At 38.7% G+C, this 19,496-nt stretch overlaps 1 protein-coding gene across 1 annotated transcript in view; it reads left to right on the top strand.

Annotated features, from left to right (window-relative positions):
- The first annotated feature begins 8,701 nt into the window (after positions 1 to 8,701).
- STX12 (syntaxin 12) overlaps positions 8,702 to 19,496 on the top strand; it is a 32,711-nt gene continuing 21,916 nt past the window's right edge. Inside the window, exon 1 of the mRNA XM_074305641.1 lies at positions 8,702 to 9,504. Coding sequence (XP_074161742.1) covers positions 9,378 to 9,504 — 127 coding nt within the window. The 5' untranslated portion in view covers positions 8,702 to 9,377. The remainder of the gene's footprint in view (positions 9,505 to 19,496) is intronic.

Raw genomic sequence — 19,496 nt, 5'->3', positions numbered from 1 at the left:
ATAGATCATTTGGGAAGGGGGGGGCATCGCCACTGGGTAGTGTCTTTCTGACAATCGCAATAATTGTTGTTCTGAGATTATGGTACATGGAAAAGGAGAATCCATGGGGTAAGCCCTACAAGGCAGAGGCAGAAAGTATCTAGAGGGCAGAGGCTAGAATGTGTTAGGATTACTAAGTGAGAACTGAGGTTGTCTGGACAGTGACAAGGTGAGAATTCAGGTTTTCTGGACAATTACAAGGTGAGAACTCAGGTTGACTTGATAGAGGGGGCAAGCTCATTGGCTGGGGTGGTTCTTCCCAGAAGCCCTTGCATTATCCCACGCCCATTCTCTGGGAGAATAAAAGAAGAGGACTCTCAGAGAAAGAGGAAGACTCTCTGCATTACATCAGGCCTGACGGGGCTCTCTGCAGGAAGGGAAGTCACTTCTTTGGACAAGAGTTAACAGCAACTGCCTGGAGACAACGGTTCACTACAGGAAGAAGAATCTGTCTTAAAGATTTGAGTAGACACAGCAGATCTCTTCCCAGAGAGCGATCCAGCAGCTTCTAGAGACGACAGCTCGCTACATTTGGCGTCCACACGTGGGGCAAGGACTTTTGCTTATCCTGACAAGAGGAGCTAGACCAGACCTTCGCAATTTGGCACCCGAACAGGGACAGACATGGTCCTGATTCCAGTGGAAAAGCCTCCCATCCAGATCTCAGTCTCTCTGACCCTGAACCGTGAGTAACGAGGAAACTTTGTTAAAGATTAAGTGAGTGTGCTAATAGATAAATAAGGAAGTTAACTTGTTAAGGGCTAAACCAGGAATCTCTTATAGTGAAATGGGGCAAACACCTTCTGTTCAAGGAAAATGTTTGGAGAGCATCATCAAGGTTATGAAAAGCCAAGGATTGATTATAATTTTAGAGGAGATTACTGAACTTTTAAGAACTGTGAAGGTTATATGTCCTTCTTTTTCTCTGGAAAAAGAATTGGATCCAGATGAGTGGAAATTAGTAGGAGAGCAATTAGGTGAACACTACAATTGCCTTTGTGACATTTTGCCCTTTGGTTCCAGACCAAACTCAGTTTCCAAAGATACAATTCATACCTACAATGTAATCCAATTGGCTTTAAAAAATGTTATTCTAAAGGAAGAGATGAAGGAGCAAAATGGGGAGGTGTCAACTAAACTAGGTGAAAAGGATGAATCAGATAACAATGAAGTTAAGTACAATTCTGAGCAACAGGAGCACCTCCCATCTCCTCCCTCAATTAACCCTTCATGGGTGGAGCAAGAAGGAGGAGAGGAAGAGGCAGAAACACAAACAGAATTGCCTGTGAAGCAGCCTAAGCCTATGACAAGATTAGAAAAAGCATTGGTTAAAGCTAAGAGAGAAGGACAGGATATAAGTGATTTTATACATGCATATCCTGTGATTGAAGAGATTGATTCTGTAGGCCATAAAAGGAGAAAATATGCACCTTTAGATTTAAATAAAATTAAAGATTTGAAAAAAGGTTGTACCCTTTATGGGGCTACATCAGCTTATGTTAAAATGTTACTAGATGGTTTGTCTTATGAAGTCCTAACCCCGAATGATTGGAAATCCATAGCAAGGATATGCCTGGAACCTGGAGAAAATTTATTATGGCTTTCGGAATTTCATGAATTATGTAAAATTCAAGTCAGATGCAATTTGGAAATAGGAGTTAACACACAATTCACTTTTGAGCATTTGGCTGGTGAAGGTCGGTATGGAGAGAATTCAGAACAGACTGATTATACCATGACAATATATGAACAAATTGCTAAGGCTGCAATAAAAGCTTGGGGTGTCCTTCCTGGACAGAAAGATCGTGGAGAGGCTTTCACTAAAATACAGCAAGGTCCCAATGAACCTTTTGCAGATTTTGTGGGACGTTTGCAAACTGCTGTCAAAAGAACTATTGGAGAAAATTCAGCTACAGAAATAATGACCAGACATCTGGCTAAGGAAAATGCCAATGAGATTTGCAAAAGAATTATATGGGGATTAGACAAAGATGCTCCTTTAGAGGAGATCATAAGACGCTGTGCTACAGTGGGAACAAATGCTTTTTACACCCGGACAATGATGAATGTGGAAAGACAGGGTCCCTCCTGGCAAGGGCCTTCTAGAGAAACTCGGCAATGTTTTCAATGTGGAAAAATTGGGCATCTAAGAGCTCAGTGTAGGTATGGAGATACAGTGAGAAGACAGGGTGAGAGAAGACCTAAAACCCCATGTCCAAAATGCAACAGAGGACTCCATTGGGCATCAGAGTGTAGAATAATTCAGGGAAATGGGATGAGGGGCCCAGGTCCAGGGCCCCAGGCAAAAAAGACTTGGGGCATGATGGCAGCTGATGTTACACCCAAAGAACCTTTAGAAGGCCAGGACTCTGATTTAATCAATCAGCAGAGAATCAATCACATGGCAGAAAGGGATTACCTGATAAGTCAGTCAAAAGGCAATCAGATTGCAAAAATGGATTACACTTGGGGAGAATACAGGCCTTTTAAACCAACAGGGCTGTATCCAGTGCAAACAACTCCAATGTAATTGTTAGATGATGAGAAGAGATTTAGAAAGTGGTAAATAGAAGAAAATTAGATAGGTTAACTGCCTGGGAGAGAGGGTTTGCTTGTATTTCTTCAGCAGGAAAAGGAATCAGATAGGTGCCAACGAGTCATATTCGCCTTGTCCATCAGAGAGAGACAGAAAAAGAGAAAGACCTCAAAATAAAGGAGAAGATCTAAGAAACATCTGACACTGAAAGAGCATGGATAATAAGAAGACTGTTAAAGAACTTTAAAACCAGCAGGAATCATTGGACTTCCTCACACAAGATGAGACTAATGGACAATGGACTTATGGACATTTATAAATTTTCAATTGATGATTATGTTATATACTTCTAGCATGTGTTATGTTACTGTGTTACTATATGCTTATGTAATTTATGTAATTATCTGTAATACTTCCCATATTGATGGATTTATGTTTCAAGGTCATTTATGTAATTATCTGTAATACTTCCCATATTGATGGATTTATGTTTCAAGGTCATGACTGTCCTATGTTCTAAATCAAAAGAAAAGGGGAGATGTTAGGATTACTAAGTGAGAACTGAGGTTGTCTGGACAGTGACAAGGTGAGAATTCAGGTTTTCTGGACAATTACAAGGTGAGAACTCAGGTTGACTTGATAGAGGGGGCAAGCTCATTGGCTGGGGTGGTTCTTCCCAGAAGCCCTTGCATTATCCCACGCCCATTCTCTGGGAGAATAAAAGAAGAGGACTCTCAGAGAAAGAGGAAGACTCTCTGCATTACATCAGGCCTGACGGGGCTCTCTGCAGGAAGGGAAGTCACTTCTTTGGACAAGAGTTAACAGCAACTGCCTGGAGACAACGGTTCACTACAGGAAGAAGAATCTGTCTTAAAGATTTGAGTAGACACAGCAGATCTCTTCCCAGAGAGCGATCCAGCAGCTTCTAGAGACGATAGCTCGCTACATTATATTATATATATAATATATAATTATTATAAATAAAAGGTACTCTGGAAGCTTTAATTATATGCAGACTACAGAGAAAAAAGAGCTCACTTTTAGGGATCATAATTCACAAAATGTGAGCCTAGTCTAAACAGAAAGAGAAGATGGATAATGAAGTGAGAAATCCTTTTTTGGAAAAGGGTGCAAAAAAAAAAAAGTTTAAAAACTTTGTGGAATAGTCAGGAGGTTGTCATATGGTGGGAGAGAGGGATGGAGTGGTCTGGTGCTGCTCTGCTAAGGTGTGAACCACTGGAAAGATAATAGGAGACTAAGCTATGACAGGCTTTGAATACTCTTTTTTTTTTTTTTTTTTTTTTTAGGCTAGTGACTTGCCCAAGGTCACACAGCTAGGAAGTGTTAAGTGTCTGAGACCAGATTTGAACTCGGGTCCTCCTGAATTCAAGGCTGGTGCTCTATCCACTGCACCACCTAGCCGCCCCCCAGGCTTTGAATACTCAAACAGAATTTTCTATTTGATCCTGGAGGCAAGAGGAAACCTTTAGAGTTCATTAAGTGGAGAAGTGATCAGATCTGGGCTTTATAAAAATCACTTTGGTGGCTTAATGGAGGGTGGTTTGGAGTGGAGAGGAAACTTGTGGGAGATAGACATACCAGCAGGTTTTTGCAATAGTCCAGGGGTGAGGTGATGAGGGTCTACAAGAAGGTGGGGCGGAGAAGATGAGTGGAGAAAAAAAGCAATAGGGCAGACTGAGAGATGAAAGGTAGTATTAGGAGTGAGTTAAGGTAATTGATTGCATTTTTCTTGTGCAGCATGATAAATGTGGATGTGTTTAGAGGAATTGCACATTTAAGCTATGTTGGATTACCTCCTGTCTAGGGGAGGGGGAAGATAGGAAGGGAGGGAGAAAATTTTGGAACACACAGTTTTTCAGGGGCGAATATTGAAAACTATCTTTACATATATTTTGAAAAAATAAAAAGCTATTTAAAAAAAATAAACTTATTACCTCTAAAGTAAAAAAAAAAAAGTGACTCAAGGAAGCTGTGTGGTACACTGATAGGCTTGGAATCAGGAAAATCTGAGTATAAATTCTGCCTCAGACTCTATCTCTATGATCTTGAATTAGTTTTTTTTTTAAATCTTTACAATATGATTTTTTACATCATAGTGTTTTAATTCTTTTTTAATTTTTAAAATTAATTTTATAATTATAACATTTTTTGACAGTACATATGCATAGGTAATTTTTTACATTATCCCTTGTACTCCCTTCTATTCTGAATTTTCCCCTCCTTCCCTCCACCCCCTCCCCTAGATGGCAGGCATTCCCATACATATTAAATATGTTATAGTATATCCTAGGTACAATATATATGTGCAGAACCGAATTTTGTTGTTGTTGTTGCAAAGGAAGAATTGGATTCAAAAGGTAAAAATAACCTGGGGAGAAAAACAAAAAATTGCTAACAGTTTACACTCATTTCCCAGTGTTTCTTCTCTGGGTGTAGCTGATTCTGTCCATCATTGGTCAATTGGAATTGGATTAAATCTTCTCTATGTTGAAGATATCCACTTCCATCAGAATAGATCCTCATACAGTATCATTGTTGCTGTGTACAATGATCTCCTGGTTCTGCTCATCTCACTCAGCATCAGTTCATGTAAGTCTCTCCAAGCCTCTCTGTATTCTTCCTGCTGGTCATTTCTTACAGAGCAATAATATTCCATAACATTGAATTAGTATTTAACCTCAGCCTCAATTTACTTCTCCATATTATGAGAGAGCTATCCTTGATCATCTTCTAAGGTTTCTTTCTGCTCTGCGTCTATGATCATATTAGTTAGCCATGGCAAAAAGGACTGTTTATTTCACAGTGAAATAGAATTAAATAATTTTTCCTCCATATTTCTAAATATGGAGGAAGGAAAAATGTGGAACCTTAGGATGGATAGTCTCAATCCGTTTAGTAAATTAAGAGACCATGCTATTTGATTAAAAGGGGAGAATTGGGTGTTGGAAGAGAGAGGTTTAGAAAAGCCCTGTTTAAGAAATAGAGATGAGTAAAAAGATTATACATTGGTGAGATTGTAAAAAGCTTCCTTAATATCTTCTTTACCTTTAAATAGCTTCTATCCTTAATGTAGTCCAGAATGTACAATGTAGTTCAGAATTTTAGATTTTTTTTTAGCTCTGCGTGGTACACTGTTCATAGAACCACAGTAGCTTAGTAGATGCTGAATTGAGTTTGCCTGGCTAGAAGATGAGTACTCAGCAAACTGGGATCATTATTTCTGCTCTGCCAAGAATTCTTAGGCCTTGCCTGGGGCCGACTTAATATATACCTCTGTGTGGGACACTATGGACCACAAAAACAATCAGAGACTCTCAGAGTAAGAAAAAGCAAAAGGGCTTTATTACGATTTCAGACAAAGGGCATCTCCCATCTGACAAGGTTTTTTCTATCTTTAAGGAGTATTATTTCCTTATAAACGTAGAAATGTCTTGCATCTGCAAAAGTATAAACTGTAAAACACCAGATTAAATAGAACAGAACCCCCCCAGCTTTTCTCCCATTGTTTGGGGGAGTCCAGGATTACACTGTAAACCCAGAAATCTAGCACAGAAACAAAAGAATACCAGTCAATAATAATAAACTCTTAATTTAAATTTCCCTAGAGAACTGCTGTACAAGCAGATATCCTCAGATTATAGAATTCAAAACCATCATCTTAAAAAGTACTTAAATTCTAATTAATACCTGCAACTTTTTTTTTAGCTATAGCTATATTTATTATAAAGTCTGAAGTCACAAATAAGGTATAGTTTAAGGCTATATTTCCATTTCACTCAGTTAATTCCACATACTCCTTATTTTCTCTCTCTGTCTCTCTGTCTCTGTCTCTGTCTGTCTCTGTCTCTGTCTCTGTCTCTGTCTCTGTCTCTGTCTCTGTCTCTGTCTCTCTCTCTCTCTCTCTCTCTCTCTCTCTCTCTCTGTCTCTCTGTCTTTTTCAGCTAGTAAGTATTAAGTGTGAGAGGTCACATTTGGACTCAGGTTCTCCTGATTCCAGGGCAGGCACTTTATCCACAGGGCCACTGAGCTGCCCCACCCTTTATTCCCTAGGTAATTGGCTGCAACATTAGATATTGCTGGAGTCAGGAAGTCTTGAAATCAAATCCAAGGTCCTCAACTGTGAAATGGAGATAATAGCACCTGCATCACAGGGTAAGTAAGGATAAAATGAAATAATACTTATAAAGTGTTTTGCAAACCTATAAAATGTTTTGCTGAAGTGCTATATAAATTCCAGCTACTAAAGTAAACTAGATAAAAATAGGAAAACATTGTATACCAGAATAGTAATACTGTAAAACTGATTAACTACTCTAATCAATATAATTGATGAGGTAAATACTTAATGATGAGGTTTATGCCTCATTAAAATTAGGATTAATTGAAGTCTAGTGGCAAGATTGGGGTACAGGGAGTCACATGGAGTTCCCCTGCAACCCCTTAGGATTCGGTGCAAGGATACAAGGTTAAATGAGGTCTAGTGGCAGCGAGAGTCCCTATAAAATGAATTTACAGGCCCAAAAAACCTAGATTGATAAAAAGAGGTTTATTGTAGGGTTTGGAAGTAAGGTTAAAGTCTGGTTAGTGAAAGGCATTAGATAGAGAAGGAAACAAACCGAAAGCAGTGTCAGGGATGGAGAGTCTGTGATGCTGGCATCTTTCAACTCTCCGCCAAGGGATGATTCCACCTTGGCTCTTTTATCTGCTTCAAGAAGCCTAGGGTAGTGCCAAATTCTTGACAGGCTTTTCAGATAAGGAAGAAACTGTTTTGGGGAAACCTGAGCAGATAGTGGGGGGTTGAGAAAATCCAAGCCAGCTCAGATCCAGTGGGAGGGCTGGGTGTAAGCCCAAAACTGGCGCAGATACAGATCTTTTCCCCTAGGAATACAAGAGGGTGGTTTTAACTAGATCTTGTAATCAGTCAGTCCCAAAGGAAGTTGTAGATCAGACGATCTTAAAGGGGCTATCGCCCTCATCATAATGATCCAAGAAAATTCAGGCTAAAAGATGAGAGGTGGATTGATGAACTGAGTGCAGATTTATGCATATTTTTTCACTTAACTTTTTTTTTTTTTGCAACATGGCAATGTGGAATTATGTTTTGCAAGACTTCATATGTATTATTGATGTCATATTACTTGCCCTCTCAATGGGTAGGGGAGATCTGGGATGAGATAATTTGGAACTCAAAAATTTTTTTTAAATCGATGTTCAAGTGAAGTATAAAAAAATGCTATTATTATATCGGAGTATAATAGGCACTGTGATTTCGGTCTCCTAGTTTAATGTGAACTCAATATTCCCAAACCACCCTAAGTAAGTTCATTTGCATAGAAGGGAATCTATTTTAATGCAGGGAGACTTGCAATGTTTAACCTTTTCTAATATCCGGGCTTTTGAAGTGGAGACTTGTTTCCATTATTAACATGGTAAACTACTAAGTGAATTGGGTGATTGAGCTTTTAGTGCTAACTTTGGTACTGTGCACTTTATGTCCATGGGCAAGACATTTCTACGTTTATAAGCAAAATATACTCCTTAAAGATAGGAAAAAAAATTCTAAAATTTTTAATAAAATTGAGGCTTTTAGATGTTCTGTTCTTTTCTGGTTTTGAAATGCAGTGTATCTGAGGCATCTAGAACAGGGCAAAGGTTCCCGCACATGGAATACAGATTTGGAACGGAAGTCTAATCCAACCTCTTCATTTTACAGATGAGGAAACTGAGGCTCACCCCAGAGAGGTTTAGTGATTGGCGATTCCGAATCTAGCACTTTCCATGTGCTAACTTCAGTTGTTGCTGAAACGGTAGAACTGACCCCTTTCCCCCCATCTCCTCCTGTCCGTGGCTACTTGACTATCAAAGTGCGATGCTTTTTTATCCACTGTGGAGGTTACAGGGTAGCACAGAGAGTGGTCGCGTGCCGGATTCAAGAAGGCTCCTCTTCCGGAGATCAAATCCACCTCAGACTCTTGCTCGCTGGGTGACCCTCGGGCAGGTCACTTCACCCTGCGTGCCTCCGTTTCCTCATCAGTAAAACGAGCTGGAGGAGATGGCCAACCTCTCCAGTATCGTTACCAAGGAAACCGCAAGAGTCGCGCACCACTGAACGGGAGGCTGGGGCGTGGGGGCGCCAGCCCCAGGTCACCCACAGAGCAAGCGTCCGGGGCGGGATTTCCGTCTGTCTGACTGCAGACGAGGTGCTGGACCTCAGTCACTTGGCTCCTTCCCCCCCCACACACACACACAGCCGCAGCCGCTTGGGCCCCGGACTTCCTCCCCGCCCGGTACCCCAGGAATGCGGGGCCCCTCCCCGAGAACAATGAGGTCATCGCTTCTGGGGCGGAAATGAGTCTACAGATGTTTACAGCAGGGAGGGGTGAAGGCGGAACTGCCCATACGGGACTCTCAGAAGAGGGGTTTCGAATCGGATGAGTGCAGTGGATCTTTCCTTTAGGGGCCCCCAAATCTGTCTAATGCAAAGTAAAATTCGGGTCCACAACAACCCCAAAGACCAAGAAACTAAACGTCTGCCAGCGTCCGCCCTCAAGGCGCCTTTTTACGTCACGTCACGTGAACCTCCGGGGAGGGCGGGGCGCATCGGGCACATGCGCGCAGCGCGAGGCTGCGGTGCGCACGCAGCAGTCTCCTACTTCTCCTCCCCCTCGCTCCCCTCCCCGATAGTTCTGTTCTCTTCCTCCTCCCTGTCACTGTTCGGCGGGTCTCCTTCCGGCCGGAGATCGGTGCAGATCGGCCCGGGTCCAGCCAGGCAGCCCTCGCGATGTCCTACGGACCCATAGATATGTACCGGGCGGCGGGGCCCTCGGGCTCCCAGGATCCCCATCCCCGGGACTTTGATAGCATCTTCAACATTTGCTGCGGCCACATCCAGAAGATCAGCTACGCCAGTGAGTGGGAGCCGAGGCCCGGGGCGGCCGGGGAGGGGGCGGCTCTGGGCCCCTGCCAGTGCCCCTTTCCCCGTGGGTGTGGCTTTGGGAGCGCTGAGGGTCAACCCGGACCACGGCCCTGCTCCGGGCCCGGCCTGTCCACTGGGGAGGCGCCGTCCTACTTCCCCCCCTTTCCAGGTTCCCCCAGAGGGGCCCCTTCTCTCTTGGGCCGTATTTCGGCCTTATAGCTGAGCTCATCTCAATGATGGACTAGTCAGTCTCTTCACTTTACAGGTAGGAACCAGAGGTGGAGAGCAGGGAAAGGCCCAGAGCTGCCACAGCTCTGATCCTGGGTCTGGGGCAGCCCAGTTTGAGACGCCTAGTTTACTTCCCTGCCTCCTCCACAATCTGTTCGCTCAGCGTTTGTGGAATCGTTTAGCTTCCCGTTCTGTATTCTCTATGGTACTGAGCCCGGTGGAATTCAATTTAAATGGCAATTAAGGTGAAGTGAGTTGTACCACTTAAGCCATTCCGAGAATTTCGTGGCCTATAATTACCGGGAGGGTGTGAGGGGCCCAGAGGCCGTGGGTCTATTTTTTGGTTGGTTTCTGAAGGGTGTCGAACATTTCTTTTTAACTTCCCTTGGCAACCTAAGATTCAAATAAAGCTTGTTTTATTAATCTTTCTTGGCTAAAATTCAGAAATTTCTTCGTTATCAATCTGGCTTTTAGATAGCAGCAGCTGGTGTTTGGTTTTGGTCAGTTTCATTAGCTGTTTCTTGAAGTGAATTTCATATACAGAGAAGTTGTGACTCCACATCACTTAGCAGTATATGTCAAGCCCCAATTAGAGTTGTTGTGTTTATGGGTTGTCTTCCTCATTATGTAACTTAAAAATAAATACCTCATCAATACCAGTCAAGTAGCATCATCTTGGGGCATTAGGTTGATACATGACTTTTATGTGTTTTAGTGATTGGAGCTATATTCCTAGTCTAGTTATTGACTTGAGTGATTATATTTATCAATAATAAGAGTATATTTAAAATGATTTAAGATTTGCAAAATACTTTCCTCACAACAATCTTGTGAGGAAACAGCATTATCTCCTCTCTATATGCTTCAACCTGGTCTCAAACCTGTTTTCTGATCCTGAGATAGGGCTGTTTTTCCTACCCCCTACTGAAGTTTAAAGGACTGTGTCAAACTTTGTTTTGCAATTAGTTATTTAGAAAACAAGAAACAGTATGTGGTAGATAGAAATTCTGTGAATCAAATAAGGTTAAAGCAGCTAAACTCATTAATTGATTTTCCCAGTTGTATTTAGAGATGGCTGGAATACAAGTTAATCTCAACAGCTCTTTTATAGGATGAGTATAATTCAATACCTGTGGGGAGTATAGCTCTCTTACAAATTGTAGGTAGTCCTCAGGAGTTACTGTAGCAGAAATATTCCTATTTGTGGCCAATTAACCTCTTATCTGACATGATCATTGAACAGTAAACCTATGATCCCTGGGTTTGTACTTGGAACTTTTTTGAGAGACCTCTTTGAGCTTGTATTCCATTAGCCTAGCCTTTGAAAATTCGAGGTTACCTCCATGCCATGAGGAGGCACTGGAAGATGACTTCAGCGACAGGATGCTGTGAAAATCTACTAATAAAACTCGTTTATATGGTGCTTTTTACAGTTTTAAAATAACCCTGTGAGATGTACAGTCCAAATATTATCCTGGCTTTACAGATGTTGAATTTGAGTCACAGGGATTGGCTAACATCACAAAGTTAGTAAGTGAAAAAACTGGGGCTCAAACTTAGGGCTTCTGATTTTAAATCTCTTGCTCATTTTGGTACTATATATTTGGTTCCTATATATTTGATTCCTTGCTCTGTGGTGTGAAGTCATATTTTGTTTCTTGGGGAAAGTGACAGGATTTGGTTAAGGGTATGATAGGAAAACAAAGTTGTGCAGATATACTCCATTTTAAACATTACCCAGAGTTAGTTTTCACTAGGGAAGATTGGCAAGCAAGTAGTAAAATTGTTATCATTGCTTAATTATATTACCGATCCATAAATGTTAACTACTTCAGGTGAAGGAGTAGAGTTTATTTTTTTCCCTCTTAAGACAAATTTCAGAATTGGAAGCTTTCTCTCTCCCACCCAGCCTCTTCTTGCCAACTACCTTCCCAGGATATTTTTAATTTTATGACTGTTAACCCTCGGCAGTCCTGGCTAAAGAGTCTGTTCTCCCTTGCACCTCTTTGTGGAGAATCTAAAATGCCATTTGGAAATGAAATAGGAAGAATCCTTTTACTGTTAGTGTGACTATGTTCACATAGTCCAAACCTCTCGAAGTTTCTCTGTTTCATTACATTCACTATATCATACTTATGTGAGCTGAAACCATGATGCTCAAAAATTCATTTCTTGTCCTTTAAATTTGGTAATAGAATAAACAAAAACACTTTGTTATCTCCAGTGCCCATTTCTAGTTTTTGTTAGAAACAGACAACATCCACATTTAAGATATAATTGTAGTAACACTATTGAATCTTTTTTTTCTGGTAATTTTAATTGCATTTTTTTTTTCATTTCTATTTTCCCTAGTAACAAGTAAACACATTTTTCTTATACATGTACATTCTTTTTAAAATATATTTCCTTATGAATCATGTTGAGAGAAAAAAATCACAACAAAATCTATGAGAAAAGAAAAAAAAAAGTGAACATAGCATGTGTTGATTTACATTCAGTCTCCATAGTTCTCTCCCTGGATGCAGATGACATTTTCCATCCAAAGTTTATTGGGATTGCTTTAGATCACTGAACAGTTGAGAAGAACCAAGTTTGTCAAAGCTGATCATAACACAATCTTGCTGTTGCTGTGTACAATATTTTCCTGGTTCTGCTTGTTTTACTCACTATCAGTTCATATAAATCTTTGCAGGCTTTTCTAATAGCCTGTTAATCGTTTTTTATAGAACAATAATATTCCATTACTTTCATATACCATTACTTATTCAACCATTCTCCACTTGCTGGGCATCTCATTTTCCAATTCTTTGCTACCATAAAAAGAGCTACTATAAATATTTTTGCATATGTGGGTCCTTTCCCCACTTTTATGATTTCTTGGGGACACAGACCCAGAAGAGGCATTATTGGATCAAAGAATATACACAGTTTCATAGCCCTTTGGGCATAATTCCCAAATTAATTGCAATTTTTAAAAACTGAAAATGCAGTTTTGATGTCCATGTTGGCATATTTGGGAAGTTGCAGGATCATAATTACCTCATATGTTCTTGTCTCCATAATCTGACTAATGGACTTCAGTTTTTTTCTTAAGATACTGAGTCATCTGGTGGGCAGATGCTGAAGAGCTGCTTTTCCTCTTGATGTCAATATCTTTCATATCAGTGGACGTTATATTTTGGATGGACCAGAGTTCATTTAGAGACTTATTTTCTGAATCCCTAATGATGAATGATAGGAAGTATATTTATTTTAGAACAGATCCTCATTTGAATCATAGGATGTTAGAACTGAAAATGTTCTTAGAGGTCATCTAATTTCATTTTACAGATAATGAAACTGACATCAGCTATTGTTAGACTGCCCAATTTAATTCCTAGTCTTTCACAAAATTTTTAGCAAGTCTTTGCTTTGAATGAGATGTTGGTGTTAAGAGAAATTTAAGATGTCTTCATCTCTAAAGTATATGTGTATATGGCTTTAAAAGGAATACAACACAACTGAATACACATAAAATGCATGTGTATTGGTTTGGGCCATTTAGTTCCTGATTATTAGGGTTTTTTAAAAATAGGAAATCCTGTCATAGTATTGTTTTAGATCATCTAATTTCTGATAATCACAAGTTATTTTTTTCCTGTTTTTTAAACAGGAAGTCCTGACCATTAGCATTTAATAAGTAAATCCAGAGTAAAATATATCCTGCAGAATACTTCCAATTGAGTAGAGAGTAGGTGTAACTTTGCAAATTTTCTGATGCTTTGCAAATCAATTTATCTACAAGCATTTATTAGGGTTTACTATATGCTAAGCACTGTGCTAAGTGGTGGGGATTTTTAGAAAATAGCACAGTCCTTTCCCTAAAAAAGCTTGCATTCTAATGGACAAAGCAATACATATACATAGGTGTATACAAAACATATACAAATTGGAAGGAAAGTCACTAGCTGCTAGGGACATGGGAAAGGCCTTTTGCAGAAAAGGGATTCCAAGAGGCAAGAAGCATTTCAGGCATTGGGAATAGCAGAAGATAGATGGAGCTCTGTGTATGAAAAGCAGCAGGTAGGCCTGGACCAAAGATGGGTGAAGACTGAAAAGATAAAGGTCAAGTCAAATGAGGGTTTGAAATAGTTGGTTTTTGATCTAGGTGTCTATTCTTGTTATTTAATATTGGTGAGTGTTTGCTGTAGCTATTTCTCAGGAGTCAGAAAAATTAACCTCCTTATTATACAGTAAACTCCAGGAGCTCCCTGTTGTTTCCAGGAGCTAAGTACAAAATGTTCTGTTTGGCATTCAAGCGCTTCCTGATCTAGCTCCCTCCTCCCTTTTCAGTAGTCTTCTTGCATATCAGAGGCACTTAATAAATGTTTATTGAGTGAATGAATGATACGTGTTTAGGAGAAAAAATTCTTTCACCCCAACTAGCAAGTGATCCTCTGCATTCTCTATATAAAGTTACCTAGCATATTTCTTTGCACACACTAAGTACTTAAAAGTATTGAATTGAACAAAAAACCCATCCAGATCTACCATAATTTCAAGAAAGGATTCCAGAAGAGCACAAGATGAAAAAGAACTCTATAGCTATATGTTCTCACTGAGAACATGGTAGAGTTGCTAAATATTGATTTTTATCTTCTCTCTGTTCTTTGAATCTCAGGATGCTTAATACATATTAAGTGAGCTATTCACATGTCTTCTTTGACCTCTGAATTAATTTTACTTTTTTTATTTTTTTCCCTTTTTTGGGAGGCAGTGGAGTAAGCAACGTGCCCAGGTTCACCCAGCTTCAAAGTATCTGAGGCCACATTTAAATAAAGGTCCTCTTGACGCCAGGGCCAGTGCACTATCATCTGTGCCACCTAGCTGCCTTTAGCCTGCTTTCTTAATAAGAAAATTTAACCATATGAAGTAATTTCATGGACTTTGTGCTGAGGTTTTAACCTGTGTAGCTGCCACTCATTATTGATGAGGGAGGAAGGTGTGGTTCAGAGAAATTGAGGGTGGTAGAAATGGGGCATTTGAACCCAGTCTTCCTAAGGCCAAGTTCTGCCTTCTATCCACTGTCATGCACTACCTTACACACCTCTGAAGAGAATTGCAAGAAAGCACTTTGTAAATTTAAATTTAAATACAAAAGTCAGCCACTATTTGCTGGAGAACTTCCTTTCCCTTTGTGGGTTGCAGTCCTCCTTCACTTTTTCATATTCAATCAGGATTGTTACTTTCCATCAATTCTTTATAGATTTTCTTGTTCTGTGTTTTGGAAACCACCTGTTGTTTCTTTTAATACTTTACAGATATCAGAGTAGCACTCAAGCTGTTTGTCCAGAATTCCTTGCTATGTTGAGCACACATCTCTTTTTTTGGAATTATACATGTTCTTGATGTGGGCAGCAAGGTGGCACAGTGTATAGAGCATTGAGTCTGGAGTTTGGAAGATCTGAGTTCAGATTTGCCTGGGATATACAGCTATATGAACCTAGGCAAGTCACTTAAGGCTTTTTGCCTTAGTTTCCTCATCTGTAAAATGAGCTAGAGAAAGAAGTGACAAACCACTGCAGTTTGCTAGTATCCCAAATGGGGTCACAAAGAGTCGGTTGTGACTGAAAAATAACAAACAAAACAAAATGTTCTTGATACACTTTGTCATGTCTAGCATGTGTCATTGCTGAAAGTTCACCTACCATGAATGTTTCTATTACCATTTTATGTCACTTTTAATTTTGATTCTTCTAAAATCATGTTGTGTCAGTAGTTTGTAGCCATATAACATTTCCATTGAAAGCACTACCCAATTTCACATATGGCATCCAGCTGATTCTGGTTTTCCTATTCAAATCTGGAACTGATAATTATCTTCCCATAGGGCCTAGCCTAGCTAATCTGGGCAATTTACATTCATCATTCAGTTGTTTTTTTCCTGTGCAAATTGCTAGGCTGATCTCTTTAAAGTGTCAGTAGACTTCTATAAAGAAGGCCTATAATATGAAAAAGGGCTTCCTTCAATCAGCACTATGTTATTCTCAAAACAAGAGCATCCGGAAAATCTCACCATCTATATAGAAACTGGCTCTTCTATTTGGACCTTGACCAGAATATTCTCCATTATGCTAGGAAATCCATTTGATCCTATATGTCCTATTTTTTGCCTTGCTTAGCGGTCACTTTTTTGATAGCACCTCAGTATATCTCCATGGTTGTACTGACTTTGGTCAGTGTATGGTCTTAACATATGCATGGAAGATACTCATGAAGTCTTTGAGACTTCTTTTTGTTTGATTTTATCCATTGCGTTTTCATAACCAACAAATAATAAAAACATGAGATCCACGTTCTGTATATCTTATGATCAAGTTTGAGATTGTGAAGGTGTGTTCTCTTGTAAAAATGCTTTTACCTTTCTTAGTATTTTATCAAGGATATTCTTATACTGAATAGACGATTCTCATAATTTGGGATTTTTTTTTTTTTTTTGCCAAGTATTATCTGTCATTTATTTCTCTTTTTAAAAAAGGTTTGGGGGTTTGGTTTTTTCCCCCCATATTCATTTCCAAGTGTACTCCTTCCTTTCTGTACCCTTCCCCCAACTAGGAGCTTGCCCTTGAAGCAAAGAAAAACAGATAAGCCAAACTAATAGCAATGACCAAACCCTTAATCTTTCAGTTCTCCAGTGAAGGGAAGGAAACACTCATTTATTAAGCCTCCTACTCTGCACCAGGCACTGTGCCTAGTACTTTACAAATATCTCATTTGATCCTCCACAGCCCTGAAAGGTACTTATTCCCACTTTATAGTTGAGGAAACTGAAACCAGTAGAGATGAAGTGCCTTTTCCAGAATTGCACTATAATAAGTATCTAAAGTCGCATTTGAATTCAGGTCTTCTGAGAACTCCAGGTCACTGAGCCACCAGCTGCCTAAAGCCACGCTCAGAAGAGAAAGAAAAGGAGGTGCTTTCCCTCATTCATTCCATGGGACTGATATTAGTTAATACAATTACATAGTGTTCAGTTTTGATTTAGTGTTCATCTTATTTACTTTATTGTAGTCATTGTGCACATTGTTTTCTTTGTTCTCTTCACTGTTCAACAATTTATACAGATCTTCCGATCTCTTTTATCTTCGTTTCTTATGACAGTAACATTTCATTATACCACATTTGTTCAGATGTTCTAAGGTACTAATTTTCAGTATATCACAAAGGGGAAGAATCCTCCCAAAATAGGTCTTTGGAGATGTTATTGGTGATCATGGATGATATTCTTTTTTATTTATTTAATTTAAATTTGTTTTTGTTTTTTGTTTTAATTTGTTTTATTTATTTATTTATTTATTATGTCTTTTTATTTACAAGTTATATGCATGGGTAATTTTACAGCATTGACAAGTGCCAAACCTTTTGTTCCAGTTTTTCCTCTCCTTCCCCCCACCACCTCCCCCAGATAGCAGGTTGACTAATACATGTTAAATATGTTAAAGTATAGATTAAATACAATATTAGTATACATGCATGGATGATATTCTTAAAAAGTTGATTAGCAACTATTAAATTGTATGCCTATTTTATCTCATCTCTATACATTCTTTTATCCATTTCCTAATGTATTGGTAGTGAAGAGATATGAACAACTTTCTTTTTTTTTTCCCCCTGAAGCAATTGGGGTTAAGTGACTTGCCCTGAGTCACACAGCTAGGAAGTATTGTCTGAGGCTAGATTTGAACTCAGGTCCTCCTGAATTCAGGACTAGTGCTCTATCCACTGCACCACCTAGTTGCCCCTATATGAACTACTTTCAAAAGAATTGCAACCTAAAATAATAACCTAAAATTGCTCCAAATAATAAAAATGAAAAATTCAGAGAAACCACTGAAGACTTATGTGACTTATTTTGAAAGAAACAAATAGAACCAAGAAAACAGCACACATGATTACTATAATAATATAGCTAGAACAAAAAAAGACAAATGAAATTATGATAACTAAGTTTGACCCCATGAGACTGAGTATAAATTGCATCTTGTATCTACTGGAAGGTATGATTGAGATTAGCTAGTTTTGCTGAATGAGATTTTTTTTCTTCTTTCTTTTTAAATATTTCTTTTTTTAAAAAAATTTATTTTAATAGTTTTTATTTACCAGATATATGCATGGGTAATTTTACAACTAAATATTTATTTCAAGGGATGGTTCACTGGTTGAGGAAGGGAAGAAGTTTATATATAGAATCTTTGCTTTGGCAAGCATTTGTTCTGTTCCTATTTGCATTCATGTAGCATTATCAGATACTAAAACTTTCATTTCTTAATTTTGAGCAATATTTTCCATTACTTTCCCTCCACAATTGTGAATTTACCAAGTTATATGTTCATTTAGTTGAGAGAATCTTGTCAAACTTTTCTTAGTTTCTCTCTTTCATCTTGGGTACTTCTTGTGATGAACAAATGACCCATGAAATGCTATTTCTTCATGCCTTTGGGAACACAATGAAAACAACCTTATCGGCTTTTTTATTTGGCCCCTTGGGAGAACCTGTGAATTATCCTTCTTGCTTCTGTAGGCTTTCATTTAGAGGAAAAATGATTGAAGTTCCTTCAGTAATGAATCAGTCATTAGATAAACATTTCAACATTAAGCACCAACAGTGAAATATTATAAATTATTTTACATAATTGGTTCTTTTATGTCATATTGACTGAAGAAATAAATTTTAAAAAGCCACACAAAACCAAGGCTCATTTGATATCTTTTACCTATTTCATGGTCACAACAGCCACATAATTTGTTTGTGATCTACCTATTGGGGATGATCATCTTTGTTTTTTACCTACATTTGTCTTGAGCTGGCAGACAGTTTATTGCAAGAGACTATTCTTAGAGCTTTGCCAGCTTACTATAGAAACTGTCAGAGCTTGCATGCACTAGCTTAACCTCCCTACTGTAAAAAGTATCAAAAGAGAACTTTAGAGGGAGTTGTTATTACTTTTATAAATGACGTTTTGTTGATTGTAATAAAGTATTGCTTAGTAACATACTAATTAGCCTATTTTTGGTAACAGAAGGGGATTTAGTCACTTCACTTTGATGAGAATATCAGACATAAATCAGTGACCCTGAATTTTCTAAATCTGAAGGATATTAAACTATTAAAATTGAATTTGTAGTGGCAGAAATTTTAATTTAATTTATGAATAATAATAATAATGACTTGCACTTTAAAATACTATCTCATTTGAACTTTACAAGAACTCTAGAACATAGATACTATAAGGATCCCTATTTTACAGATGAGGAAATTAAGGCAGACAAAATAAGTGATTTATGCTGGGTCACAAAGGTAATACGTATCAGAGGTAGGATTTGAACCAGCTCTACATTTTGCCACATAGTTCAGTTGATTGCATTCAGTTCTGTTTTCCTCCAGCCACTCTCATAGGTTGACCTTTAAGCCATCTGGAGTTGAGTCAGATTTTAACAATGATGGGAAAGACTGTTTTAGAGTTGTATTGTAACATGAAGATAAAATATGTTAGATCTGAGCAGTATTCTCATAGCATGACCAGCTGTCACTACATTATTCATTAAAATGATGGTACTATTTTTCAAAATCTGTGCTTTTGTTGGTACAGATACACCTATACCATCTGTTAGGTCCACAACTCAGGAGATTGTCTTTGAGAGTTACTGTAGCCAAAAATTTCATTATCCTGTTGCCAACTGAATGATGAGTCTTTCCTTAAGTTAGCTAGACTGGTT

This window comes from Sminthopsis crassicaudata, chromosome 3, assembly GCF_048593235.1.
Source record: "Sminthopsis crassicaudata isolate SCR6 chromosome 3, ASM4859323v1, whole genome shotgun sequence".
Classification (NCBI taxonomy): Eukaryota; Metazoa; Chordata; class Mammalia; order Dasyuromorphia; family Dasyuridae; genus Sminthopsis; species Sminthopsis crassicaudata.
The sequence above is the reverse complement of the archived record's forward strand: the minus strand, read 5'-3'. Positions and strand labels throughout refer to the sequence as shown.